Here is a 21622-nt window from a genome sequence, read left to right as displayed (position 1 = left end):
TAACATATAGTATTTTCCTTCTCCATGCACATTTGGAAGTTGTGCCAGAAACTCTTCTCTGCATCAGAAGGCACAACTACCAGGAGGAGGGAGTAAGAAGAGTAAAATAAGCTTATCATTTAATCACCAAGTTTAAAGTTTCACTGCATGTAAATATATATGTACTAGAAATGTGAGAATCTATATTTTTTTAGAAATATATTTGTTAAGCTTGTGGTTTGTGTTGAGCTGTATCTCCTGTCATCCTGTAACAAAGCACTGCAGTCTGATTCTCTGCATGTGCAGATTAAATTGATCTTGATATTGTTTCTGGAATCATCAGATTCTTCCATCGTATGTTTTTACTTTAATACTTTATATTTTGACTTTGTTGCAGCTTTTGATGAATAACTGCAATAAAACAAAGCTTCCTGAGGACTGAGGCTTATTCGACTCATTTGTTGATATTCATCAGTTTTATTTGATCATAAACTAAACAAACACATTGTGATGCAGGACTTTTACTTGTGGAGACATAACAGGACTGTGAGTCAGCTCACTTCATGATGATCCAGATGTTTTGGTCCAGGTGTTTTTCCCTCAGGAGACTCGGGCTGACAACTGGCTTTGGTTCATGTGTCTTCAGTTGTTGTCAGCAGGTAACAGCTTGATCCTGTCAGGATCTTTGACCTCCTCTCCTCTTCCTCTGAGTCAACATGTCTCCTGGTGAACAGCTTCAGTTTAACCACCAGAGGGCGAGACAGGCTTTCACACACACACACACACACACACACAGACACACACACACACACACACACAACACATGACACTGTTTACTTCATACAACAGTTTGACAATCTTTATATCAAGTGTGAAGTGGAAGTCAGAACATTTCTGTATTTAACCTCTAATGAAGTTTGGATCAAACATTTTTAAGTTCAGTTACTCTAAAAACAAAAAAGTAACTTTTCAGAAAGTTTCCCCACAGTCTCGTGGTTTATCATGTGAAACTGCTCTTGAACATCAACAAACTTGTTAACTATGTGATGATATAACTAAACTCTCTAAACCATAAATATATGATGCACATAATCTGTGTGAATGTTTGCTTTAACATGTGTTTGAACCTGAGTATGGTAAACACCATGGAGGCACATTGAAGTTAACTCAACATGAAACTCAACAGGAAAGATGGTTGTATGTGGTTTGGTCACGTGTTGCTCTGGTGTTGGTTCAGTTTTGCAGTGTTGCCTCCCACTTGTGTTTGTGTCACTTCTGTCAGTTTAGACTGCTCACTTTTAACTCTATCATACAGTCTGTAAGTTTGTCATTTTACTTTTGGGGTGAATAAACCTGATTTTTGAAAATCCACCACATGACTCCACATTGAAACTGACTCAACTGATTGTGTTATTCCAGGAGTCCTTTTGACTGAAGTCACTGACTTTTATATAACTGTTCCTGAAGGAAAACATTCTCATTTTTGTAAATACATCACTTTACTTTTAATTATATTTACAGGCTGGACTTTTTAGAAGCAGTTTGACATCCGGTACTAAGAGGAACAGAGACAGATTGTAGTTAATAGACCAGAGAGGATGACATGTCCTCATCAAGCAGCAGTAAAGCGAGTTACACAAACCTCGTCCAGCGTCCTTTTTATACACAACAGCCAGATTGGGTGTTTTCCCGCTACATATTAAGCAAGTTCACGGTGTGTTTCAGCCGGTTCTCGCCTGGAAGGCTCAGTGGAAATCTGGCACTCTCAAACGCCAGAATGAATGCGTTCACAATAACGTTCATCAGGCAGAAATACAATTCGTTCAGTTCACGTTCACGCAAAATATGAATGAGTTCATGAACGATCGTTCATTGAACGCGCTCAGGGACAACACTGATAGGAACGTTACCCACGCCGTGTTTGCCTGTGTGTAGAGTTGTGATCTGTTTAAGTGGTGCAGCATGTGTGCGTGCTGCCTGTGTGAGTTGCCATGTATCGATTTGAGTCGAGTGACGTTGCTGCTGGTGCGAACAGGAGAGAGGGAAATGGAGATGGAGACTGGGGGTTTCGGACAGTGGCGATATTCCCATTACTTTCAGTTTATAGTTTGAAAGGACATAAATATTGGAGTGAAATGCATTCTATGCCCAGGCCGACACATTTCTTTCAACTGCTGCCAAGTCAATGAGCAACCTGTCCAAGCATTTGTCAGCCCAGCATGGCAATACAAAACTTGTGGCATAAGATCCCATAAAGATCCTGCTCGCCGGTCATCTGCAGGAGTCGATGAGCAGCACCACGCCTAAACAGGCAAAGCTTTCTTCAAGTGTTGGAGCACAGAAGCAGGTAACACAGACAGAAGTGAACAGGCTGGTTGCAGGGTTCATTGTAGAAGACATGCTTCCCCTGACGACTATTGAATCGCCCAGGTTTCCAAAAATAGGCTACTAGATACTAGAGGCTACAAAGTGGTGGAGCCAGATTGTGTGTTGTTGATCAGAGATGATCACACTTCCCCATCATGCAGCAGTGAGACTCCCTCCCTGCATTCATCAGACAGTGTTCCTCTTCTACAGACTGCTGGTAAGAGCTCTTTGTTAAAAGAAATATATATGTCATGATATTCTTGATTATCTGGGCACTCAAAGGTCAATTCTACGTCGTCTATTAAAGTGGACTGTATATTTTATACGTAAAAGTTAGTGTTGTACTCCAACAGTGGTGGTAGAAGTACTGTTTTGTTGTATTCATAGTAGTTTGATGTTTATCTCACTGTTCATCTTTTCAATAGTAGTAACTTCTTGTAAGAGCTGTTGGAGGGAGACTGACTCATTTCATCTCAATGCTGAAGAAATCTTTTCTTATTCACATTTTGTCCACAACTTCACATTGTTTGATACAGGCGCACAAATATGTTTTGCACCAAATATACCTACCAACAAGTGGAGCGAAAATGTGAGCATGTCAGTTTATTAATCTGTGACTTGTAAAACAGGATTTGTGCAAGTGTTGTGTTGTATTCATGGAGAGAAAACAATCTACAAGTACACAACTCAGAGAGTATGTGACCTCGAATTTACTGATACACATACACAATCACTGTACACAACCACAAATTCCTCTGTTACAGGTGCTCAAACCTTTTGCATCAATAATACCTTCATAAAGGACAAGCCTTAGTGTCGGCATAAATACTGTGAGAACATCAGAAAAATGTGTTCAAAAGATCACAATCACTGCACAGGAGGAGAGGAGGAAAATTCCTTTCATTTACTGTTCAGTCATTATTTGACTGTGGGTGTGTTCCACCAGTGCTGCATGTGAAGATGTGATCTATTTTTGTCTTTTGAGGTGACAGAAAGTCAGTCAGTTGAATGGTTGTGGTTTAGCAATAAGATGGATGGACTGTATGGAGAATGATGTAATTAGGATGGGTGTCTCCCTGGGGTGTGAGTCAGAACACAGGACCCAAAGAATGTGAAATCCAATTCTTTACTGGATGCTTGTAACACAGCACAGCATAGCACACACTGGTACAGGAGTATTAATCTGTGATTTGACGTGTGATTTGGCAGGTGTGTGGTCTGCAATTAAATAAATAACAAATAAATAATATTCATCTTAATCTCACAAATAAAGTTGCACAAAGTTCCAAATCACTTGCATTAATATAATAAGATTAACAGGCCTCATAACAGTGCAACTTTACCTCTAATACCAAATTAGGATTTCTATCTAGAAATAATAGTGCAATGGTCGCATATAATCACTCTCTGGAATATTCTAAGAATGTGGTTACACACATTAAACACTCAACAAAAGGGATGTAATCACTCTAACCAACATCATGTCCACAAACTAATACAATATAGATGTAAACTTAGGAATATTTGAAGGATACAGTTGGAGTAAATACAAAATATGCAAAGTGAAAGTAAACACATTTAGGCCTAATCTTCGTTACGTCTTTGATCAAAGTTTAAACATGTTTCAATGACGCTTTAAGATAATATTCTGACAAGTATTAACATATATTACATTACAAACAAGGAACATGCAGGATTGAAGTATATAACTCACTTTAGGGTCAATCACGCACCTGTAACGTTATCACACGATGTCTTTCTCTCACTCCGCTGCTGCTGTAACTTCGGCAGCCTGCAGGAACGTGCTAACTGGCACAAAAGGACTGGCGCAGGTTCTAACTGTCAGAGAGAGTGAAACACAGATCACAATGTCAGAACGCTGAAAAAGACGAGGGAGAGGTTATGAAACCAAAGGGAGAGACAAATCTAGAACAATATACCACTGAATGAAGACAGATGTGTTATAAGTCTAATCAGAATACGACTTTGTCCTCTTAATAATTAAAAAACAAATTGTGTCTCCAGGATGCTGCATGGAAAGAAGAGTCCCAGTGATGGAGCTCAGAACAGACAGTGTTTCACTTTTCATCGTCTCTCTGATGCAGTTTTCTGGAGGTAACTTCTGTTCATAACACTCTGGTAACATATTGCTGTGTGTGTCTGCTTCTGCTGTATCTCCAACATTTACTGAGGCTGATGTGAATGTCATCATGTGAATTTGGTCATAAAACAAAGTGTTGGACACTGAAGGTGGTGCTGGGGAAAAGTCAGATGACCAGCAAAGATACATATATAACTTCATATATGACTGTGTGTTGTCAGACACTGAGAAAATAACATTTTGTCTATATTGTGGTCAAGAAAAGAGAAGTAGAAACAGGAACTAACAGACCTTACCACCAACCACAGACATTTAAAACCACTTCTCTGCTTTTTGTGTACACTGTGTGTGATCAGGTGTGACTGAGACCACAGAGTTCATCATCTGACACACTTACCTGTTTTAAATGCAGCTCTGATAACTTGAACTATAACAACATCTACTCTGCTGCTGTCTCTTGTCTGTTCTTTAGTTTTCCTCTCAGCAGCATCAGAGCTGATTTGTTCTCATGCACCAATCGTAGCTCTGGTTGGTGAGGACGTCCTTCTTCCATGTCACCTTGAACCTGCAGTCAGTGCCAGTGATGAGAAGGTGGTGTGGACCAGACCTGATCTGATTCCAAAGTACATCCATTTTCATAAAGATGGACATCTGGTGATTCGGAATCAAAATCCATCTTATTTTTTACGCACTAGACTGTTTATTGACGAGCTGCCGCGTGGAAACGTCTCCATGAAACTCTTCAGAGTGAAAATCTCTGATGCTGGAAGATACCACTGTGTTCTTGAACCGACGGTGAAGGAAGATTTCATCCAACTCATTGTTGGTGAGTCAGACTCTCACTGAGTATTATGATGAAATATTTACAGGTACCAACTGACTTATTTCAGCTGGATCCTCTCCTCCTCTCATCAGGTGCTGTCTCCACACCCTTCATAGAGGTTGTGACTAATAACAGTGAACATGTAGTTCTCCAGTGTGAGTCTACAGGCTGGTATCCAGAACCTGAGGTGTTCTGGCTGGACGGTGAGGGAAACCTCCTCTCTGCTGGACCTACAGAGACAGTCAGAGGTCCTGATGACCTCTATACTGTCAGCAGCAGAGTGACTGTGGAGAAGAGACACAGCAACAGCTTCACCTGTAGAGTCCAACAGAACAGCACCAACCAGACCAGAGAGGCAAAGATACATGTTCCAGGTAGAGAATCAGTTCTGCATATATTCAATATATTATCAATGTTATAAACAGCTGAAGTTGAAATCCTCGTTCTTGTTTTGTTTCAGCTGATTTCTCCACAGTTCAGCCCTCTTCTCATTTGATTTGGATTGTTGTCATTGTTGTTGTTGTTTGTATCTTCATTATCATACTGACCATGAAATGTAAGTCACATCTTCATTTTCCATTCTTTACAACAACTTACTGTCAGAGCTCTTTATTGGCTGTAGTGAAGTGTAGCAGTTCATTCCAAGACATAAATAGATTATACAGCACAATGGAAAACATAAACTGTAGTCGAGGCCTGTATAGAATGTTAACTGATTTTTTTCTTTTCATTTTGTTGTTATCATTTCATTTCTGCTGATGTAGATTCATGATTTCATGTGTTTTGTTTAAAGTAAAAACTAAATTAACATGTGAACTTTAACAGGTGTCTTCTTCTGTCTGCTTACAGGCATCAAGGGAACCAGAGGGCAGAACAGGAGAAGGAACTTCAGTCAAAGCAGGAGTGAGTGAGGCAATTAAACAATATTTTCATACAGTTTAACAAGTTCACTGACATATTACTCAGAAGCAAGTGTTGTTCTTCTTTAGTTTTTTTCTGAGGATAAACTACATCAACATGGCAAATTTTAAGAGATTTCTTCTTCTGTTGGCACACACGCATCAAATGCTGAATTTAACACATTTGATAAAGTAAGGGAGAGAGTCATCATAGTCACTGGACAAAAGAAGAAACTGGAGAAGACCATGAGAGTGAAGAATAGTACCATCAATTACTAGTCGACATGCATTCAGGTTTACAAGGTACAGAAGAATTCAACAATCTCACACATCATTCTGCTGGTTTCGGTGGTGTTGTCAACCAAAATACATGTCAAATTGAATTAAATAATAAAATGTTGACCATACAGTTCCAATTACATCAATATATTTAATATATGTCTGTGTCAATTTTGGTAATATTTCAAGTGAAGTTGTGGAGTTATAGAAGTCTATTGATTTCTCATGTTTAAAAAAAATACATTGAGGACTTCTGAACTGACTGCAGGTTGCAGTGCAAGAAAGGTTTTGTCACAATTCTGAGAACTTTTCAACTCTATAGGTCGTACATGTGACTTCTTAATAATATTTTGAAGACTGAAATGTGAAAATTCAGGCAGTTTTTCTTTCATACCGACCTTATTTAAATTCATGTTTTTAATTCATGTCTTGATGATCCAGATGAAGAACAAAAAGTGTCAATCTAACAAAGATGTTTTATATCCTTCATGTGCTGCTGGAGCTTTTCTGATCTCTTTAGACTTTAAACAAACTTAGATGTTTATGTTTTTGTGCTTTTATCTCCACTGTAAAGGCAGCTACATGTGCACAGCATTTAAGTGTATGACAAATACATATATCCTATTGTATTGCATCATATTGGAACCTATGTTATGCTACGGTATTTTTCCTTGCACATTTGGAAGTTGTGCCAGAAACTCTTCTCTGCATCAGAAGGCAGAACTACCAGGAGGAGGGAGTAAGAAGAACAAAATAAACTTATCATTTCATCACCAACTTAAACATTTCACTGCATGTTCATATTTATGTACTGTGAATGTGAGAATCTTTCTGATTTTGTTTAAATATATTTGTTAAGCTTGTGGTTTGTGTTGAACTGTATCTCCTGTCATCCTGTAACAAAGCACTGCAGTCTGATTCTCTGCATGTGCAGATTAAATTGATCTTGATATTGTTTCTGGAATCATCAGATTCTTCCATCGTATGTTTTTACTTTAATACTTTATATTTTGACTTTGTTGCACCTTTTGATGAATAACTGCAATAAAACAAAGCTTCCTGAGGACTGAGGCTTATTTGACTCATTTGTTGATATTCATCAGTTTTATTTGATCATAAACTAAACAAACACATTGTGATGCAGGACTTTTACTTGTGGAGACATAACAGGACTGTGAGTCAGCTCACTTCATGATGATCCAGATGTTTTGGTCCAGGTGTTTTTCCCTCAGGACACTCGGGCTGACAACTGGCTTTGGTTCATGTGTCTTCAGTTGTTGTCAGCAGGTAACAGCTTGATCCTGTCAGGATCTTTGACCTCCTCTCCTCTTCCTCTGAGTCAACATGTCTCCTGGTGAACAGCTTCAGTTTAACCACCAGAGGGCGAGACAGGCTTTCACACACACACACACACACACACACACACACACACACACACACACACACACACACACACACACACACACACAACACATGACACTGTTTACTTTATACAACAGTCTGACAATCTTTATATCAAGTGTGAAGTGGAAGTCAGAACATTTCTGTATTTAACATCTAATGAAGTTTGAATCAAACATTTTAAAGTTCAGTTACTTCCAAAACAGAGAGAAACTTTTCAGAAAGTTTCCCCACAGTCTCGTGGTTTATCATGTGAAATGATCTCGAGCATTGACAAACTTGTTAACTATTCGATGACAGCTGTCTTAACCATAAATACGTACAGAATCTGTGTGAATGTTTGCTTTAACTTATTTTTGTATGTTTGAACCTGAATATGGTAAACAAAAATGATGGCACACTGTAAATATTCTAGTTAACTCGGAGCAAATAAAAACTCAAAGTCAAGAGAAAATGTGAAACATGTGGTTTGGTATTTACATAGATAAACAAACTGCCACGTGTTGTTCTGCTGTTGGTCTCCTCTTGTGTCGTCTCACTACTGTTAGTTTAGACTGCTCATTTGTAACGGTATTATACCTTCTGTAAGTTTTTCTTTTTCTTTTTTGGGTAGATAACACCTGATTTTTGAAACTCACTAAAACTGACAGAACTGATTTCTTATTCCAGGAGTCCTTTTGACTAAGTCTCAGACTTTTAGCTGAGATGAAAACTTCATTGTAATATTAACATTATAGAATTGTTTCCGAAGGAAAACACTTACATTTTTGTAAATACATCACTTTACTTTCAATTATATTTATAGGCTGGACTTTTTATAAGCAGCTTGACATCTGGTGCTAAGAGGAACAGAGACAGATTTTAGTTAATAGACCAGAGAGGATGACATGTCCTTATCAAGCAGCTTGTGTTCTGAAACGAGGGGGTGTTTTCACACTGAAAAATCCCTCACATCAGTTCTCAGACAGTGTTCTTCTTCTACAGGCTGCTGGTAAGAGCTCTTTGTTAAAAGAAATATATACATCATGATATTCTTGATTATCTCTGCGCTCAAATGTAAATTCATGTTTTCTATCAGGATTTCAATACAGTGAACTGTGTATAAAGTGTACATTATGAGGTAAAAGTTAGTGTTAGACTCCAACAGGGGTGGTACAAGTACTGTTTTGTAGTATTAGTAGTAGTTTGGTGTTTATCTCACTGTTCCTCTTTTTAATACTGGTAACTCCTTGTAAGAGCTGTTTATGATGCTGAAGCGCAGACTTTACTGGGAGACTTTTAACAGCTGTTGAATGGAAAAATCACTCATATCTGTTGTCACATCACACTGGAGGGAGACTAATGACAGCTGGTTGAACTGGTTGTATTTCATCACAATGCTGAACAAATACCAGCCTCAGTGTAGATATAAATACTGTGAGAACATCAGAAAAATATCTTTAAAAGTTCACATACACTGTACAGGAGGAGAAGAGGGGAAATTCCCCTCATTTACATTTAGTTATAATTTGACTCTTGGTGTTTCCACCAGTGTTGCCTGCATGCAAAGATGTGATCTGGTTTTGTCTGATGTGGTGACAGAAAGTCAGTCAGTCAGACAGAGTGAATCACAGATCAGCCTGTCAGATTGCTGAAAAAGACGAGAGAGAGGTTATAAAACCAAAGGGAGAGACAAATCTAGAAAAACAACACTTAAAGCGAAACTCTCGCCAATAAGCAACCGAGGCTTTATTTGGGACTGAATATGAGTCCAACCTTAGTGTAAAAACCTTCTTTTTCATAAACTCTGTGTACACAAGCAATGTTCTCAATGCTCGTGTTCCTGTGTAGAGACCCTGGTGATGCTACGAGCAAAGTTTCATGTTGTGTCGAGACTTCTTAGTGTTCTAAAAAGAGCGATTTTGATGCTAGCTTATGATGCCCCCAGTTCTCCCGTTCAAAATGAACGTGCCCAAAACCAAAACTACGGTAAATCTTAAAAGTGCCTCTTTCGTCGTAATTATGCTTTCACATGAGGGTTTGACTCATATTCAATCCCAAATAAAGCCTCGGTTGCTTTTTGGCGAGAGTTTCGCCTTAACACTTTCTTCATTTCATCTTCAGGAGTCCAGGATGCTCCATCAAAGGAGGAGTCCCAGAGATGGAGCTCAGTGTCGTCAGTGTTTCATCATCTTTCTGATGCAGTATTTTGGAGGTAACTTCTGTGTAGAACACTCTGGTGACATATTGCTGTGTGTCAGCTTCTGCATTAGCTCCAACATTTACTGAGTCTGATGTGAATGTCACAGTTATTTAACTAATTTGGTCATAAAACACTGAAGGTGGTGCTGGGGGAAAAGTCAGATGATCAGCAAAGACACATATATAACTTCTATAATGTTGTCAGATGAGAAAATAACATGTTTGGTTATTCTGTGTGATGATGACTGTAGGAACAAGAACTCACATGACCTTATTTACCAACCACAGACATTAAAAACAACTCCTCTGCTCTTTGTATGACTAAGAATGTGAGGTCAGGTGTGACTGAGGTCACAGAGGTCATCATCTGACACACTTACCTGTTTTAAATGCAGCTCTGATAACTTGAACTATAATAACATCTACTCTGCTGCTGTCTCTTGTCTGTTCTTTAGTTTTCCTCTCAGCAGCATCAGAGCTGATTTGTTGTCATGAACCAATCGTAGCTCTGGTTGGTGAGGACGTCCTTCTTCCATGTCACCTTGAACCTGCAGTCAGTGTCAGTGATGAGACAGTGGTGTGGACCAGACCTGGTCTGATTCCAAAGTACATCCATTATCATCAAGGTGGACGTCTGCTGGTTGAGAAACAAAACCCATCTTATTCTTTATGGACAAGACTGTTTATGGATGAACTGCCGCGTGGAAACGTCTCTATGAAAATATTCAGCGTGAAAATCTCTGATGCTGGAAGATACATTTGCAAACTTCCATCAATGGTGAAGGAGAGTCCTGTCCAACTCATTGTTGGTGAGTCAGACTCTGACTGAGTACTTTGATTAAATATTTACAGGTACCAACTGACTTATTTCAGCTGGATCCTCTTCTCCTCTCATCAGGTGCTGTCTCCACACCCTTCATAGAGGTTGTGACTAATAACAGTGAACATGTAGTTCTACAGTGTGAGTCTACAGGCTGGTATCCAGAACCTGAGGTGTTCTGGCTGGACGGTGAGGGAAACCTCCTCTCTGCTGGACCTACAGAGACAGTCAGAGGTCCTGATGACCTCTATACTGTCAGCAGCAGAGTGACTGTGGAGAAGAGACACAGCAACAGCTTCACCTGTAGAGTCCAACAGAACAGCACCAACCAGACCAGAGAGACACACATACATGTTCCAGGTAGGGAATCAGTTCTACATGTGTTCAATATATTGTCAATGTTTTAAACAGTTGAGGTTTATATTCTCATTCTGTTCTGTGTTGTATAGTTTCAGCTGATTTCTCCACAGTTCAGTTCTTTTCTCCTTGGCTTTGGATCGGTGTTGTTGTTTTTGTTGTTGTTGTTTGGATCTTCATTATCATACTGACCATGAAATGTAAGTCACATCTTCATTTTCCATTCTTTACAACAACTTACTGTCAGAGCTCTTTATTGGCTGTAGTGAAGTGTAGCAGTTCATTCCAAGACATAAATAGATTAAATAGCACAATGTTTATGATATGTTGAACAATTGTAAAATGATGTTGTGGAAATATAAACTGTAGTTGAGACTGTATAAACAGTCGTCCAACACCACAGAGTTCTGGACACCGGCTGTGTTTGAGGTTTGGTCAGGCACCATTCAGTCCAACTGTAGAGAATGTTAGAGGATTTCTATTTTTATTTTACTGTTAACAAAAAGTGAGGTTCAACTCAACCATCATTTCTGCTGATGTAGGTTCATCATTTCATGTTTTTTGTTCAAAGCAAAACTTAATTAACATATGATATAACATTTTATAGGTTTCTTCTCCTGTTGGCACACTGATATTGTGAAGAGGTGGAGGAGGAGGAGGAGGAGAGAAGAAGTGGAACTGGAACCTCAGTCAAAGCAGGGGTGAGTGAGGCAAATCAAAAATATTTTTCATACAGTTTAACTTAAAGCCAGTAAACGGACATATTTCTCAGAAGCAAGTGTTGTTCTTCTTTAGTTCTTTGGTGTCCATTTTCAGTGTCCACAAAACTACAACAACACAAATTGTGACAGATTTCTTCTTCTGTTGGCACACAGGGATCAAAATGATTCAGTCAAGAATGAGAGAGAGTCACTCAGTGGACCAAAGACCAAAGCTAAACTTATTTTCTACTGCTGGATGCTTTTTAGCTTTACTTACGGTGGCTGTGGCTCAGGAGGTAGAGCGGGTCGTCCAACAGGAAGGTTGGTGTTTCGAATCCCAATTCCTCCACTCTGTCATCATGTCATAGTGTCCTTGGGCAAGACACTGAACTCATTGCCTGTCTCAATGGGTGTGTGAATACAGTCTTGCTAAAGTATTGTTTTGTGAAATGTAGTGGAAATTCTCCTTTGTGAGGTAGAGAGTGCTAAATCTCAAGTCAAAAAGTCAGTCATGGCCAATTGTCTACCCCCATATGTGATTATATAGGGGTTGGGAGATCTCCACAATTTTATCAAATCCATGGACAACAATAGCCTGCTAAATTCAATAAGGCAATCACTTTATTTTATTTTAATTCGCAGATTTTTTTAACATCCAAGATTGTGGATGTAATCGGTACCCAATTCATGATCTTCCGGAGTAAAATAAAGCATTTCATTTTAAAGAGAATTTGCAACATTTCCTTTAAAAATTTAGGATCGTTTTCTGCCAGAAAACTAAAATGGAAACACTGTCTCAGTTTGACAATGCTCCTGCATAGGAAAACATATGCACAAACATTGTCAACTACTGAACAAGTGTATTAACACACAATGGCCGCCAATGATAAGATTCAGCTCTACTGCAATCCAAAGTGAAAATTGGAGAAGAAAACCCTATGGCATCTGCATCCAAGAATAACATTTTACCATTGATAGTGAAAGCAACCCAGAACTGTGAGTCAGGATGAATAGAAATGCTAGAATATGCATTTATTAAATCAATAACTGAAAAACCCAGTCTGATAGAATGTTTAACATTAGTGTTAAAACATCTGCTGGATGCTGACCAGCTTCATTTACGACTCTAAGGTGTTTTAATGATCTCCACCCCCCATTTGTTTTCCTGTCAGGCAAGATGGGGGAGGTACATGGTGAGATTTAGGAAGTCAACAATGGCATCTTAATTTATGGTAGGCTGAATGACAAAATACTGACTTCAACAACTTTAGGGAATTTTGCATCTTTTATCCCCAGAAATTTAACTTGCTTACAGCCTCAAGCTATTAATAGTGTTAGAAGCAATTTCCTTGTCTTTATCAGTCAATCAGTGTTTCTGTGTGTGTGTGTGTCATCAGTACTTGTGTCTAATTTTGCTCATGTCTACGTGCTTGTTCAAATGCTCTGACCTTCCTCCACTGTCTCCTCTGGTTGTGTTCTGGTGAATGAGCAGACACCTTCATGTGGTGCATGTGGTCAGGATTCTTCTGGATCTTGCCTTTCTTGCTGATTAAAACTCAGGGCTCCCATCAGCTTCCCTTTGTATCATCAGTCTTCTTCCAGTGTTGTTACATTCTCATTGATGGATGTGGATTCAGTCTTCTTCTCCTCTTGCTTTTTTGTTATTAGACTGTGATCTCTATCCAGGATTCTGTGGCAGACCAAAACTCCAGTCTTTGTCAGGTGCCTCCTCTGCAACCTCCTTCATTTCATTCAGTTTGTATGGCCTGTATACAAACACTTCTGGATCTCGATGACAGTCTGCTTTCCTGTTTGCCTCGGCATGGAGCTAGGGAAACATCATCCTTCTGTGATCTTCACTCTGCACCCAGCCGTCAGCAGAATCTGCTATTGGAGAAAAGTCTTTCTTGGAGAAGCAGGTTAATTTGTTGCTGTTTAGGAGATAGGAAGACGGCTGAAAAGTCAGGGTGTATTTGTTTCTCCCCTTCTTTCTTAAAGTCATCTTGGGGTGTTTGACCACATGTGGAGAAGGTGTCGCTGAAGGGATGTAGGTGTGGAGACAGCAGGGAGGAGGTCCATTTCATAAAATTCTAGCCCTACATTCTTTTCTCTCTTTCTTTTCTTACTCAAACCCTCTTTTCACATTTCTTTCAATCGTGCTACTGATTTTGAAAAAACAATTTATCAGTCCATCTGTTTCTTCCCTACTTTCATTTTACCTTTTCTTTCAACATACTCTACACCATCTCAAAACATTCTGTGCTCAATTTGCCTTTTATTGGAAACACCTCAAGGGTGACAAAATGCCAAAGTTGAAATCCTCAACCACATTTTCCCCATTTGTCTGCTCTTAATTCAGCAGAGCCTGTAAAAAGGTCAGATACATTTATTAATTTCCCCATTTTGTTCCTCATATTTTTAGTGACTCACTGGGACAGATTTGCTTAAACTTTCAATGGGCTTATCATTCACACAAAATTTCACAATCACACTGATCTTTCCATACAGTGTATGGTTGGATCTCATCAAATCACACACTAACTTTGAGCAACTTATTCAGCCAGGTGCTTTGTATGACACATTCGTTCCAAGCAACGCACCGTTTTATAGCATACAATCTGTATACTATAGTCACTGAATGTCACAACAAAGTTTATTCTTTATACTTATTTTGTATATTTATATCACTCATACGCCCATTTTATCATAGTGGGGCCTCGTATAATGGTATACTGCATCATATCATTATTACAGTATCTCACATAAGATCATATCATTATTATATTCTATTATATTCTTATTTTACCTGTTATCAGGTTTTGGTCGACCACTATTTAATATCTACTCATCAGTAAGTAGCATCTGAAAATCTACAGTCCCTTGAAATTTTCTTCACACCGTAGGTATATAATAATCAATTCATTCGCCTGTTGTACTCGTTAAGTGCTGACAGCCTTGCGCTGCCTTTCAGTTTTGTTTTTTGTTTTTCTCCTCTCTCTCTTTTTTCTAGTTTTCTACCCAAAACCACACAGGTATTACATGGGAAATAAAAAGGCGCTCCTCATTGAGCCCTTTACCTCAAAACTTTCCATAAACACACAGCTTTATATGGAAAGACGCCTCTGGACGCGGACGTTTTAAACTCACACAGTCAATACCTCTTTTTAGGATTTACATGGAAATTTAGGCCTCTATAACGCGGACCTGTTATAACTTGCTTTCAACCACACAGGCATTACGAAAGTCAAACCTTGGCTTTCAGAATTTGAGCAAATGATTCAAAACGCCGTACTCACTTATTTGTGGAGCGTCCGCTGGCCACGTCTGCGCCCGAATTTTCAGGTGGGATCCAATCCTCCGTTTGTCGGAGTGGAATTTTCCCTGCCGGCAGTTTTCCTTCAGTTCAGGTGCAGGCGGCAGTCAGCGAAGCGTCCATCCCATCACCTCGTCGCCAAAATGTTGTGGAAATTCTCCTTTGTGAGGTAGAGAGTGCTAAATCTCAGAAGAACTTCAGACTTCAGCGTATGAATCAGATGTCATTTACTAACACGCAGCGTGGAGTAGAAGGCGTAAACGCGTTCTCTCACAAACTCTAAATTGTTATCCCTTAAGTACAGAACAGAGAGGAGGTTACCTTCATTTACAACAGTCATAAAACATCTTCTTTACAGATAAATGACTCTTTGATATTTTGGTGTGTCCTGTCTTCCCAGGACAGTGACCCTTTGATGTAACAGATGGGACAGCAAATGTTATCTTATCTAAACTTGTGTATCTTTCCATGTGGGGATGTGCCCCCACCTGTGGCTCTTGTGACACCTCAGGCAGTGTGACAGTCTCTCTTCCCCCTCTTGTCCTTACAGTACATTGATAACAAAAGGAAACCTATGTAATTTTCTCACAGAAATTATCCCTTTTTGCATTTTCACAAATAGAAAAAAGGTTTCACAGATGAGAAACTGTGTTATAATGAATGTTTAGCCTCTGTAGATTAATCTAGTCCAGATTTTAGAAGTCTGGGTACAGTGGTTTTTGATCAGGACATGGTCTAATTAGGTCTGTAGGTCTCAAACAAAAACGGTGAGATCTCCCCTTTAGCATTTTTACAAATAAAATAAACGTTTCACAAATACAACAGCAGGTGTCAGGCAAAGTTAATGTCTATCTAAAATGTCTAAAATGTTTTTACATCAAGAAGTGTCACAAAAAACAGACAATCAGTGTACAAACAGTCGCACTGCACGTTACTTTAATTTCCTCTTAACTTTCCCCTTAAGTGCCGAATCGGAAGATGGAGAATCGGAGGCTAACTTCAGCGTCATGTTTCACACTGAGGAAATGTTTCAGTAAAAGCCGGTTCAGACCTGATGGAGGATCAGTGCTGCTGCACGAGCCACATACAGGAGTGACGTGATGATGATAATAAACTTTAAAAAAGCTGCGGATGAGTTAAAACATTTTTTATTTTTAATTAACCTCATGCCCTCTTCGGCCATTTTTGAAAATTTTTCTTTGGTGATCACTGTTAACCTGGTCTTCTACTAGACAAATTCGTGTTTGTGTGTATTTGTTTTTTAAACTGACAAACTCTTGTTTTGTTTTGTTTTGCTTTGTTTTCAGGAGTCCAGGCTGCTCCATCCTAAGATCCTGCAAGCTGGAGCCAGATGATGGACGGTCCTTTGGGACCTTCCGTGTTTCACGTCTCTTTCTCACCATGATCCTGATACAACACTCTCATGGAGGTAACTCCCACTGATTCACTAGCAAGGACCACACCGTCAACGAGATGCGTTTAACGATTTATTAGTGACAAAGGAAAACGAAGTGTCGAAGATCTTGGTTCTTTTGAGTTCTTCGAGTGCGTTGTGGGGATTCTTGTAGAGAATCCGCCGCCGCTCCCGGGCAGCGACGGACCTCCAAAAACCTCCAATTACTTGAGAAGAGATTGAGCGGATCTGAGATCTTTGAGATCTGAACGGATGTAACGGTGGTACGTTTGGGAGGACCAGCGGCCTATGAGACATATGAAGTGTTCTGGGAAGCCATTACGGGAGGCTGAAGTGGCAGCTCCGATTCTGAAGGAGTGCCCAGAGTAGTTGTCGGGCAAAATACCAGACAATGACAACACATGGCGAAAGTGATGGTGGAACCAGAATCGAGTAGCCACTTGGCCGGATTCGGAGATGAAGAGAGGATCTGTCATTGTTGTGAGATTTATGGAATTGCAAGAAATTTGAAGGGATTCAGTGGTGATTGGACCTTGAAGAAGAAGACGGGTGTAGGTGGACCAAATTGATTGGTTTTGGTTTGCTTTAAGTGGAACACCATGGTGTCGTCTGAAAAGCGAGACAAGTCAGAAATGCAAGCATGAAGGCTTGAGTCGAAGTGAATGGTTGAGGAGGTGAATTCGGAGCATCTGAGGAAACCAAAAGGCAAGCAAGAACGTGGCTTCCAAGGTTTGGGCGACTTGAGGAGTGCCGTACCCGGAACGGATTGTGTGGAGGCAGATTAACAGCAAGTCGGCATTAAGAGGAAGACGGCGAGGGCTTAACGAACTGTTAACGAACAGCTGGTTATTGTCTTGGAAAGAAGCTGATACCACTATGGTAAGCTTGGTGATGCATGATTTGTCATGAGGAATGGGCATAAGTACTGAAAGAAGTCGTGGTGATGAGATCGAATGACGGAAAGGTTGTGTTGTATTGGTCGTGAAAGTAATGGAAGCTTTCCAAGCTGTCCAGTAGGAAGAGAGGGTCGATGGTGGTAGGCTGTTGATGGTGGAGCTCTGGGAGTCGCTCAGGGGTATAAGCGCAGGATTTACGAATTGAATGTCGACACCCGACTGGCGTAGGGAAGGTATCTGCGTGAGGTGCCAGCTTCTGAACATCTAGCATTCATTAGCGAGCTTCGGGGGCGATTCTGCCGCAAGCCATCTTCCATTGTTGAAACCCCCCAAAACCGGCCTAAGGAGCAGCATCGATGTACAGATGGATGTCATGCGGGTGAGTCGGTTGGTCATCGTAAAAGAAAGTGATTCCGTTCCAATTGGTGAGAGGGTTGAGTCACGGACGGATTTCAGCAAGGCTCGAGCTATCCAGGGAGATGGAGGTCAAGAGTGATGGGACAGAAGGGACAGAAGTTGACGTTTGGTGCGGCGTGGGGCGCAGAAGAAGGTTCAGTTGAGCTTTTCGACCGGGAATGAAGTCTAAAACTTGTTAGTGTCGAGAATGATTCCGAGAAACTCGAGGGATGTGGAGGGGCCCTCTGTTTTCTCTGCGGCGATGGGACCCCAAGGTTGGAGAAGACTGAAGTCAGGGTAACCAGGCCTGAAGCGGGTGGCGATGAGGTGGGGGGAAATTGTTAGAATGGATCCAGCTGAGGGCTTCAGGTGGGGTGTCGAAGAGTTTAGGCTGCTTTGCGACCAAAGGTGAGCCTAACGGCGAAGTAATATATACCACGCCAGTGGATGCTGAAGAAACGGCAGAAGTCGGTGTGAATAGGGAGGACTTTAAGAGCACTGGTCTGTTCCTGGACCTTCCTTAACTTCCTTAGCGAGCGTGCAGTCAACTGAATCTGGCTCGGTTATGGTCGACTGAAGATTTTTGATTTCAAAAGAGATAGATGATTGTGTGGAAGTCCGGGTGAAGACCTTCTTCAAGTCCTTTATGAGAAACTAGCTTTGGCGAGGTAGGTTGTACGGGCATTCGGGGTGGGCGTGGCCCCCGCCGCAGAAGGAGTTAACGTGGAGGAAGCGGCACTGGGACACGGTGCATCCGGTACTGTTGAAGCCGTTGCAAATCGAACGACCTCCTTGGTGCATGACGGGCCTGCCTTTCTTATATACGCCGTTGATTACGGGAAGATGACAGAAGGGGTAGATGACATCTGTTCTGGAGGTATGGGTGCTGGTGGAGCTGCCGACAACAGGCGAGAGAATGCTGAAGCTCTCGTTTGGTTTTTTGTGCGGCCCAGTGTGGGTAGCTGTGTATAAAGTGAAATTAGTGGTTGCCTGCTGAGGGGGAAGAACGGGTGCCGGCATCCCGGTGCTGACGACCCCAGCCGACATGAGCTGCTGGGACTGCTGGAGCTGGGAGATGGAAGCTCCCTGCATCCCGGCATAGGGTGCTGGCACCCGGTGCCAGGAGCCCCGGTTGAAGCGAGGTGCTGTGGTTGCTGGAATTAGGCGGCAGAGGGCACTGGCATCTTGGTGCCAGGAGACTTGGTTGAAGCGAGGTGCTGTTGTTGATGGAAACAGAGGGCGCTGGCATCCCGGTGCCAGGAGCCCTGGTTGAAGCAATCTGCTGTGGTTGCTGGAAATAGGCGGCAGAGGGCGCTGGCATCTCGGTGCCAGGAGCCCCGGTTGAAGCGAGCAGCTGTGGTTGCTTGAAACGGGAAGCAGGGGGTGCTGGCATCTCCGTGCCAGGAGCCCCAGTTGAAGCGACCTGCTGTGGTTGCTTGAAACGGGAAGCAGGGGGCGCTGGCATCTCGGTGCCAGGAACCCCGGTTGAAGCGAGCTGCTGTGGTTGCTGGAAACGGGAAGCAGGGGGCGCTGGCATCTCGGTGCCAGGAGCTCCGGTTGAAGCGAGTTGCTGTGGTTGCTGGAAACAGAAAGCAGAGGGCTCTGGCATCGGAGCTCCGGTTGAAGCGAGCTGCTGTGGTTGCTGGAAACAGGAAGCAGAGGGCGCTGGCATCTCGGTGCCAGGAGCCCTGGTTGAAGCAAGCTGCTTGTGGTTGCTCGAAACAGGAAGCAGAGGGCGCTGGCATCTCGGTGCCAGGATCAGAATCAGAATCAGAATCCTTTAATGTCCCGCGGACGGGGAAATTTGTTTGTCGCAGCAGAATATTACAAGAACAGCGCAATAGCAAAATAGACAATAGAATAGACACTATAATTAGAAAGGGGAAGAAAATAGAATCGAATCGACGTATATACATATTTACATGATGTAGTGCAAGAATTGACAGTAATTTTATATACAGACCGGAGCCCCGGTTGAAGCGAGCTGCTGTGGTTGCTGGAAACAGGAAGCAGAGGGCACTGGCGTCTCAGTGCCAGGAGCCCCGGTTGAAGCGAGCTGCTGTGGTTGCTGGACACAGGAAGCAGAGGGCGCTGGCATCTCGGTGCCAGGAGCCCCGGTTGAAGCGAGCTGTTGTGGTTGCTGTAAACAGGAAGCAGGGGGCTCTGGCATCTCGTGCCAGGAGCCCCGGTTGAAGCAAGCTGTTGTGGTTGCTGGAAACAGGAAACAGGAAACAGGGGGCTCTGGCATCTCGTGCCAGGAGCCCCGGTTGAAGCGAGCTGCTGTGGTTGCTGGAAACAGGAAGCAGGGGGCTCTGGCATCTCGTGCCAGGAGCCCCGGTTGAAGCGAGCTGCTGTGGTTGCTGGAAACAGGAAGCAGGGGGCTCTGGCATCTCGTGCCAGGAGCCCCAGTTGAAGCGAGCTGCTGTGGTTGCTGGAAACAGGAAGCAGGGGGCTCTGGCATCTTGGTGCCAGGAGCCCCGGTTGAAGCGAGCTGCTGTGGTTGTTGGAAAAAGCAGCGGGGGGCGCTGGCATCCCGGTGCCAGGAGCCCCCGCAAAGGTTAGCTGCGGTGATGGCTGGAACTGGATGGCGGTGGGCACTGTGGCGTTTGCCCTTGAGGTTGTAGGGTTGCTGTAGCTGATGATGATAATCCTGATAGGAGTTGGAGGGTCCTGGAATGCATCTGGGCGCTCCCTCTGGAGTGTAGTGATGCGAGAAGTGGTGGCGGAAACTCTGGAGTTGTTTGATCTGGCAGAGGATCTCTGTCTCTGCTTTTGCTGCTGCTCTTTGTTTTCTTTGGGCTGTGTTATTTGATTGTACTCTCCCTTTAACAAGAGCGTAGACGTCACTGCCTGTAGGGCTGTGCGTGATGACGTCACCTGGAAGCGATCTGGTGTTAACGGAACAAGCAGCCATGAGTTTTTTTTTTTTTTTTAAAAGATTGGCTGTTGTGGTGGCTAGAACTGGATGGCAGTGGGCACCATGTTGTAGGTTGCTGGTGTCGATGATGAAAATCCTGATGGGGATTGGAAGGTCCTGAAATCCATCTGGGCACTCCCTTTGGAGTGGAGTGATGACGAGAGGTGGTAGCAGAAACTCTAGAGTCATTTGATCTGGCTGAGGATCTCGGTCTCCACTTTTGCTGCTGCACTTTCTGTTGTCTATGAGCTTTCTGCTGTCTTTGGGCTGTAGTATTTAATTGTACTGTCCCTTTTAACAGAAGCGTCGACATCGCGGTGTGTTGCGTGCGCGTGATGACGTCACCCGGAAGAGAACTGGTGTTGACGGAAGAAGCACACATGCGTGTGGAGAAAGTTTGGCTTTGTAGTCCATTCGGTGAAACAGAATTCATTTGTCGTTTAAAGTTTTCTGGGGAGTGGCTACTGTCCAATCGGTGACTGTAGAAGATGAAAGCCGGTCGGGGGAACTCACCGGAGCGTGGAGACGTTGCAACCGGCGAGTTGTTCCGCCGGTGTTAGCGGAACGATGGTGGGAAGCTTCGCTCCTTGGAGGTGAAGGAGACGGCGAACTGTGGCGAACTGCAGCGACGGTGACCTTCTGTTCCGGAATTTCCTCGTCCTCTCTTTGCTGCGGAAGAGGCTGGGAGACACGGGAGAGTCGTCGGACGAACTATGATAATCTTGGATGTTGAGGAGAGATGAACCAGGCGGGATGCGAACCATGGATGAGACGAAGT

At 42.4% G+C, this 21622-nt stretch overlaps 1 protein-coding gene across 1 annotated transcript in view; it reads left to right on the top strand.

Annotated features, from left to right (window-relative positions):
• LOC115589787 (uncharacterized) overlaps nucleotides 1-21622 on the top strand; it is a 39385-nt gene that overhangs the window by 12315 nt on the left and 5448 nt on the right. The window contains exons 5-8 of the mRNA XM_030430943.1: nucleotides 11306-11407; nucleotides 11815-11908; nucleotides 12083-12229; nucleotides 16529-16650. Of these exons, the coding sequence (XP_030286803.1) occupies nucleotides 11306-11407; nucleotides 11815-11908; nucleotides 12083-12229; nucleotides 16529-16650 (465 nt within the window). The remainder of the gene's footprint in view (nucleotides 1-11305; nucleotides 11408-11814; nucleotides 11909-12082; nucleotides 12230-16528; nucleotides 16651-21622) is intronic.

The sequence above is a fragment of the Sparus aurata genome, chromosome 10 (genome assembly GCF_900880675.1).
Source record: "Sparus aurata chromosome 10, fSpaAur1.1, whole genome shotgun sequence".
Classification (NCBI taxonomy): Eukaryota; Metazoa; Chordata; class Actinopteri; order Spariformes; family Sparidae; genus Sparus; species Sparus aurata.
The sequence above is the reverse complement of the archived record's forward strand: the minus strand, read 5'-3'. Positions and strand labels throughout refer to the sequence as shown.